The following is a 7,777-nucleotide window of genomic DNA, read 5'->3' on the forward strand; positions in this document are numbered from 1 at the left end:
GCTGGGGCTTCGGGGTGGATCGGAGTGCGTCACGCGCATGAGGATGGAGCGGGCTGCGGCCTCCCCTTCTTCTCCCCCTCCCCCCTCACCTGAGCATGACGAAGCGGGACTGCGAACCCCAGCCAGCAGGCTCCGCCCCCATCTCCCAGCAGCCCCTGCCGCGGCCCTCCCCGCCGCGGCCGGCCCAGCGGGCGTCTCGCCGTCTCTAGTAGTTTCTGTGCCGCTGACGCACGCTTGCGCGCACAGCTGGGCCCGGCGCGTCCTACGCAGCCGCCGCGCGAGCCGGGCTGTCGGTGCCAGACGGTTCCCCGTGGGGGGCAGGGGCGGGACTCCCGGCAGGGGAGGGGCGGCCTCGGCTCCGTCCGGCTGCTGCGATCGAGCCCTCCCGGCCTGCGCCCAGATAGTGCTGCGCACAGGCTCGCGGGGGCCGATAAGGCTGCGGGAGGAGCTTGCGCACCGGCTGCACGCCCGGCCCGAAGGTCCCGCTTCTACTTGCGGACGCCTCCCGCATCCCCCTTCCTGGGGGCCCCGGCCGCAGCGAGGGGCTGCGGTTCCTCCCACCTTCCTCCTTCTCTCCTCTAGCCCGGTGGAGGCCCGCCTGACGACTGCCAAGTTGCCATGGCATCCTATTACGAGATTCTAGACGTACCGCCAAATGCGTCCGCCGATGACATCAAGAAGGCGTAAGTGCCTCCGTCGGGCATCAGGACATCTCTCATGCTCCCGGCGCCCTCGCGCCCTGGGGGGAGGAAAGGAGACCCCTGGAGAGAAGGAGCAGGTCCTGGGAGGGGGGGATCCTTACCCTGCCTGTCCCCCCCCCCAGCTGTTTCTTAGCAAAGATGCCTGACTTGGTGTGAGGGGGAGGGCCAGGGTCACTGCCTCCTCTGTGGTGTCACAGGTGGCCCCATCCAGTGAGCCCCAGGGAGGCCTCATACATGCATTCCTAGCCCTGGCGCAAGGGGAGAGAGAAGTCCGTGGAAGATGGCTGCAGAGCATCTGGGGTGGACTGGAATCCTAGCGCTGAAAGGCGTTGGTGGGCTAGGGGAGATTTCAGATGGGAAATGTCCGCCTTGGCTGACCCTCACTCCACACTTGATGTTTGCAGGTACCGGCGAAAGGCTCTGCAGTGGCACCCAGACAAGAACCCTGATAATAAAGAAGTTGCTGAGAGAAAATTTAAGGAGGTGGCTGAGGCCTACGAAGTGCTGTCTGACAGTAAGGCCTGGGTTTAGGCAGGGTCCAGCACATCCTCTCCCCTCACTTCATGCCCCAATTCCTTCTTTCCCGAAGCCAGGCATCTGCCACCCCAGTCTCATTCATGATTTTGTTTTTGTTTTTGTTTTTTTTTCCAACCTGACATTTAAGTGATCCCTCCCACAGAGCCATTCTGTCTGCCCTTCCCGGGCCTCAAGAGCAGCAGGGAAGGGAGCAGGCCACATAACCATGTGATTAAACTTCCTAGATACCAGGCCTTGGTTATCTCTATGGGTTCTCACAGCCATACTGCCAAGCAGGTTTTTATCAACCCCATTTTACAGACAAGGAAACTGAGGCTGAGAGAGGTAACTTGCTCAAGGTTACATGGAGCTAGAATATAAATCCAGATATTTCTTTTTTTGTAGAGCCAGGGTTCAAATATATACGTACATACCCATACATATGTACGGGCACATACAGGGTTGGGAAGATGGCTCAGTGGTAGAGCGCTTGCCTTGCATGCCTGAGGCCCTGGGTTCTATTCCTCAGCACACATGAGCAAAAAAGAAAAAAGCCGGAAGTGGCGCTGTGGCTCAAGTGGTAGAGCGCTAGCCTTAAGCTGAAGAGCTGAGGGACAGTGCCCAGGCCCAGAGTTCAGGCCCCACGAACGGAGCTCCCCCCCCAAAAAAAAAGTACGGGCACATATGTATACATATGCATATATATATATATACACACACACACACACACACATATATATATATATGGATGGTTGTGTGGGCATATATATGTATATACGTGTGTATGTGTGTAGTACTGAGGTTTTAACTCTGGGCCTTACACTTGCTAAGTAAATGCTGTCTGTAGATCTAGGCAAGGAAGGGAATTACCACTGAGCTACATCTCTAGTGTCAGGTCTGTTTTTTCATTCATTCATTCATTCCAAGATATTCTGGCCTGTTGTAGTGGTATGTGCCTCTAATCCTAGTACTTGGAATTTAGGGGCAGAAGAATTTTAAGTTTGAGACCAAACAAATGTTGAAGCAACAAAAATCCAGAAAGTATTTATTAAATACTGTGGCACTAGGCACTTGTTGGGTACTAGAAAAACAGTAAGGACAAGCAGGCACTGTCCTTACCTGAGTGCATCATATTTTAGTCAAGGAAGAATGATGCTAACCACATAATACACCGACAAGATCACAGGAAAGCAGCAGAGTGATATGCTACAGAAGGTTTTTGTTTTGCTCACAGAAGGACTCTCAGCAAGGGATATTAGGTTAAGCTGTTATTAATGACAGTAGTAATTGCCTGATGTTTACTTTTTATGGAGCTGGGGATTGAACACAGTGCTCACACAGGCTACACAAGTGCTCTGCATTGAGCTATACCCCCAACCCCTAGCTGACATTTGTTGAACTGTGTGTTAGGTACTATGCTAAGCTGTTTGTGTGCATTGTCTTAGCTCTCACAACAGCCTATGTAGGTGCTGTTTAGTCTCTAGGAAGACTGTGAGGCTTATTCTGGCCTGAGAAGAAGGCTATCATCCCAGGAGGAGGGAGATGTGATCAGGTCTCTTTTTCCAGAGCACAAACGGGAGATCTATGACCGCTATGGCCGGGAAGGACTGACAGGGGCAGGTAAGTGGACTAACAGAAATGAATGGAAAGGATTTTGGGAGGTGGGGTAGGGAAGATTCTTGTATAACTGCTTTCCCTGAGGCTGCTGGCCATACCTTAAGTGAGCTCCCCTAGCCGAGAGCCAGATGTACAGCTAAGCCCCTTCCTCATCCTGTCTCTTATAGGAACTGGTCCATCTCGCGCAGAAACTAGTGGGGGTGTGCCTGGCTTCACCTTTACCTTCCGGAGCCCTGAGGAAGTATTCCGGGAATTCTTTGGGAGTACAGACCCTTTTTCAGAGCTCTTTGGTGAGTAAACTAAGGAGGGTTCCAGATGACAACCCCTCCCCCTCTTTAGGGCGGTACTCCATCAGCTGGGGAGCCTTGGATAGCTGAGAGAGAAGTGGAATTCCACAGGCTGAAGATTTTGTGTCATGGGCATGAGTCCAGCAAGAGCTAGGACAGAAACTCACACATGCCAGAACCCACATGACCTACTAGAGATACTTCACAGACTGGCCTTATTAAATGACAACAAGAACACATTGTTAGGCCTCCACAACAACAGCCACCATGGGAGCAAGCCTAAAAGCATCATGTGACAATGATGGTTGCATTGCACATAACAAAACAGACAACACTTTTGGGGATGATTAATTTGGGTCAAGTATTTTATATCTCCTAGCCTGGCATCGGTGGCTCATGCCTGTAATCCTAGCTACTCGGGAGCTGAGATCTGAGGAGCACGGTTCAAAGCCAGCCTAGGCAGGAAAGTCTGTGAGACTCTTTTATCTCCAATTAACCACAAGAAAAACAGAAGTGGCGCTGTGGATCAGGTAGAGAGCACTTGCCTTGAGCTGAAAAGCTGAGTGATGGCCCAGGCCCCCAGTTCAAACCCCATGACCAAAAAGCAAACAAAAAGCAAGGCTCACACATATTTTGGAAGAAATCTACCAATGGCTAATGAATCCCCTGACTTGTTTCAGATGAGCTGGGTCCCTTTTCAGAGCTGCAGAACCGGAGCACTCGACACACAGGCCCTTTCTTTGCCTTCTCTTCCTCCTTCCCTGGGCACTCAGGTAAGCACTATCCCTTTCCATTTTGTGTAAGGTCAGAGTCCCAGATCCCCTAGTGTCAGCTTGTCTTTTTTGCTAGCCTGCCTCCTTTACTGCAGAGCCCTGCCACCTGGTGGGCCTGGAAACACTTAAGGTTCCTGGCCTTTGGTAACTAGCAGGTGGCCCACAGCCTCGCCTAACAGCCTCTCCTCTGCCTCCTTTGTCCCAACCAGAATTCTCCTCCTCATCTTTCTCCTTCAGCCCTGGGGCTGGTGCTTTCCGCTCTGTTTCTACGTCCACCACTTTTGTTCAAGGACACCGCATCACAACACGCAGGTGAGTACTCCTTCTAGGGTTATTTAAGTAGAGAGGTCTGGGATGAGAGGTGGAGAGATGAGCTCTTTGCAAAAAAAAAAAAAAAAAAAAGTATGTCCTTCCCATTGTTAGTGGCCAGAACCTGGACTATCTCCATTACTAACTGTTTGCTATTTCTTGCAGAATCATGGAGAACGGGCAGGAGCGGGTGGAGGTGGAGGAGGATGGGCAGCTGAAGTCAGTTTCAATCAATGGTGAGGAGGAGTTCCAGCACCCAGGCATTGCAGGAAGCCCCATCCCCAAACAGCTTCTCTTTAAATCATTTGGGCTGGGCCCTAGGGAATTACAACCGCAAGCCAGACTCTGCTATCTGTGGAGTGAGGGCGTGAACAGAGGGCTCTCAGAGGGCCCAGCTAAGCAACGTCATCATCTGTGGAATACCTTCCATGTGCAAAGCACTTGACTGTTTTTCAAGCACATGCACATAGATTGCATCTTTATTCTTCCTGGGGAATAAGCGGGCTAGATGGTATTTGCCCAGTTTTTATTTGTGAAGGCAGCTGCAGTATGGTTAAGTTACCTCCCACTCCTCTCTACCAAGTAATTTGTAAGGTAAGCCTGGATTCAAGCTTAGGATGCAGGATCTTGGAGCAGAATTATTCCTACCACACTGTAGTGCCCAGGATTGTCACCTTGACTACTCTTACCTCACTTCCCTGTTGAGGCTGAGAGCACTGAGCTGAGTTCATGCTGGTCTTATTTAATCATTGGACTGATTTGTGCATGTAGGTGCTATCATCATTTCTTTGAGGACCTTGGTCAAGGAGAGCCAGATGTTACCTGTTGGAGCTGAGTACCTCCTTACTCCCTGATTCTTAACGCATACATGCCAGTTACAAAGACAGACTTTTAAGAGGTCAGGGTCACTTTGATCCTGTGAGGGGGCCTGGCAGGTTGTCTTGTCTTGTATCTGGGGCCTCAACAGTAGCTGTGCCTTTTGCAGGTGTCCCGGATGACCTGGCACTGGGCTTGGAGCTGAGCCGTCGTGAGCAGCAATCGATCACTTCCAGGTCGGGACGCCCGCAGGTCCAGCAAACCACAGTCGCACGTCCCTATGATGGTGACCTTTCTGAGGATGAAGACTTGCAGCTTGCCATGGCCTACAGCTTGTCTGAGATGGAAGCATCTGGGCAGAAGCCAGCAGGTGGGCGGGGGGCACAGCAACAATGCCAGGGGCGGCCCAGGGCCCAGCACCAAGATCCCAGCTCAGGGGGTACCCATGAGGGTGCAAGGGGTGCAGCAGTCAAACCTACCTCATCCCCAGAGGAGAAGGCCTCTCGCTGTCTTATTCTCTGAACACTGGCCCCGCCCAACCTGACTCAAATTCTGGCCCTGGGTCCAGCTTCCTGTCAGGAAAGCAAAGTGGAGAGTGGTCTGAATTGCAGGATCCTGACTTTGTCTTTCCAAGTTTCCCTTCTAGACCCACTACCCTCTAGTGTGTGGACCTGGGATTTGCTGCGTTCAGCCCAGGGCTTATGGGTAAAACCCAGGGTGGATGGCACCAGGGCAGTGGAAGGGCCTGAGGAGTGTGGATGTATTTATTGGACGGGATGTTTCTGAGGGACACTAGTGGTTTGGATTGGGCCTTTTGTGCCCAAAGTCCTCTGCCACCTGTGTTGCTGATGGGGTCAAGGAAGGAGGACTTGGCCTAGGGTACTCTGAGCCGAAGTTGACAGCTACCCTGAGCAGTAGTGCTGGCCGACTCCTTGCAAGTCTGCTCTCCTTGTCCAGCTGTAGACCTGTACACCCCTGGGTCTGTACAGTGTTGTGCTCTGGTCATCTCTTTGCTTCTCTGGTGCTCCTCTCTTTCCTCCTACTCTGCTCTGTGCAACTCCCTGCGGACCGCATTGCTTGCTTGCTTTCTTTGCTTGCTACCTAGCTTAGGACTCCCTTCCCTAAGAAGCCTCAATGTGCCTAACAAGATGCCAGGGCCAGTGGGCCCATGAGGTCTTTCAGGCAGGTTAGCTGGCTAGGCAGGAGCCTCTCAGCCAATAAGAACTGGGACTGGAGTCCATTCCTCTTTTCTCTTGCTGCCTCAGCCTACTTTGGCCATGGGACCAGGCAGAGGTGAAGCTGGCTAACCCTGAACAGGTGTAGTAGGGCCAGGGTGTCCCAGGGAAACTCTTAAGTGGGGACTATATCCCATACTACTTTCCCCACCATCCACCAGGGTTCAGGGAAAGACCACAGGACCAGTCCAGGTGTGCATGCTTGGCTCCATCTTTCATGGCTTGCCCCTGACCCTCTCTCCTGTCACCCATCCCTGCTCTCTCCCCAGATGTGTTCTGAGCTGGATGTCCCGGATCCAGAGTTGCTGCACAGTTCCAACAGGACAGCGCCCTCCCCCATGTGCTGGGAGGGAACACTCCATTCCTCTCCTTCACCCATGCAGGGCATACAGCTGGGGCCTGGGTGGTGGGTGGGGCCAGTTGGGAGGCATCAGTAGTCTCAGCTTTTGAACTCCCTTCCCTAGGTGTTTGTTGCTGTCTCTTGGGGACTACATGTCCCAGAATGCAATGCATCAGGCCTCATCTCTGATAGATTGTGCCATGGGAAGTGATGTGTGATTAGGGAGCTGTGCTTTTTGGGATTTGTAGCTCCAGCCCTAGCTGACTTGTCACTCATTTTAGAGGGAGAGATCTTGTCTTTTGATTGTACTGCTAGGGGTGGTGAGAACGTGGATGAAGGGGGAATGATTGGAACCTCAGTTCCCCTGACACCTCTTGCTTGCCCCAAGGTCAGAGTGGGCAGACGAGAGGCCTGCAGCATGTGGTAGAGGTTCTTTTGTCAACAGCCTGGGATCTGAGGAACCTGCCAGGGAGGCAGTGGATGGATTAGACAGGGCTTGACCCCTGAAGGCCGATGGCTGTGGGCTGGCGGAGCTTGGAAGGGAAGGCTGCCCTGGCTGGGGTGTATGTGGCTGGGGACTGCATGCAATGGGAGCACCAGGCATGCTACTGCTGGAATGGCTTTCTTTGGTCTCTGACCCTGCTGCCCATTCTTTCTCTCCATCGTCATAGATGAGCGCCTCTCCTCCTCCCTGCCTGGGGAGCCCGAGGCCAGGGAGGGTACTGGTGGAGCCAGGTGTTGCCAGACCCTGTAACATTGAACCTCAGAGATCTATCAAATCCAGCTGGGCTGAGCTCAGACTAAGGGAAACTGGAAGTCAATAAAGCCGAGTTTTGAGAGCCGTGTTCTTGTGTTTCCTCTTTTCCAAGGTGGAAAAGGGAGGGAAGGACCCTGTGGGGAAAGTGGATGGCTTTTCAGGCCTCTCACTTCCCTTCATGCCCAAGCAGCTGGAGGTGCTAGCCTTGCCCATAGGCATCAGAGTCTCCTCTTTGACCAGGTTGCCCTCCTCATGTTCTTGACCTTCACCTCTTAGGAGCTCACAGCTCTGCAGCCAATGTTCCCCTCATGAAGGGACCCACCTTCCAGGGCTCTGCAGCACAGCTAGGACTGGACCATGTTTAGACTTGATCAAAAGCATGGGAGCCACAGGAAGCTGTTAACACATGTGAACCTTTAAACTGAA

General features: G+C 52.8%; 1 protein-coding gene across 3 annotated transcripts; it reads left to right on the top strand.

Moving 5' to 3' along the window:
• The first annotated feature begins 241 nt into the window (after positions 1 to 241).
• Dnajb2 (DnaJ (Hsp40) homolog, subfamily B, member 2) lies at positions 242 to 7,440 on the top strand. Of its 3 annotated transcripts, none has more exons than XM_013011675.1 (9): positions 243 to 683; positions 1,106 to 1,215; positions 2,784 to 2,837; positions 3,002 to 3,124; positions 3,802 to 3,894; positions 4,104 to 4,206; positions 4,369 to 4,439; positions 4,975 to 5,101; positions 5,189 to 5,281. In XM_013011675.1, the coding sequence occupies exons 1-8, from the start codon at positions 619 to 621 to the stop codon at positions 5,055 to 5,057; spliced, it is 702 nt and encodes a 233-aa protein (XP_012867129.1). In that variant the 5' UTR covers positions 243 to 618; the 3' UTR covers positions 5,058 to 5,101; positions 5,189 to 5,281. The 3 variants fall into 3 exon arrangements, with proteins under 3 accessions (XP_012867112.1, XP_012867129.1, XP_012867121.1); XM_013011667.1 differs by lacking the exon at positions 4,975 to 5,101 and adding an exon at positions 6,524 to 7,440 and having other exon boundaries at positions 247 to 683; positions 5,189 to 5,389; XM_013011658.1 differs by lacking the exon at positions 4,975 to 5,101 and having other exon boundaries at positions 242 to 683; positions 5,189 to 6,515.
• The last annotated feature ends 337 nt before the right edge of the window (positions 7,441 to 7,777 follow it).

The sequence above is a fragment of the Dipodomys ordii genome, unplaced genomic scaffold (assembly GCF_000151885.1).
Source record: "Dipodomys ordii isolate 6190 unplaced genomic scaffold, Dord_2.0 Scaffold1, whole genome shotgun sequence".
Lineage (NCBI taxonomy): Eukaryota > Metazoa > Chordata > Mammalia > Rodentia > Heteromyidae > Dipodomys > Dipodomys ordii.

What these genes read in the sequence shown, in the direction of transcription:
- Dnajb2 (XM_013011658.1), top strand. Translation starts at nt 619, where the DNA reads ATGGCATCCTATTACGAGATTCTAGACGTACCGCCAAATGCGTCCGCC. An exon ending in GGAAGGACTGACAGGGGCAG is followed by an intron (nt 2,838 to 3,001) that starts GTAAGTGGACTA and finishes TGTCTCTTATAG; the next exon opens with GAACTGGTCCATCTCGCGCA. An exon ending in GAAGTCAGTTTCAATCAATG is followed by an intron (nt 4,440 to 5,188) that starts GTGAGGAGGAGT and finishes TGCCTTTTGCAG; the next exon opens with GTGTCCCGGATGACCTGGCA.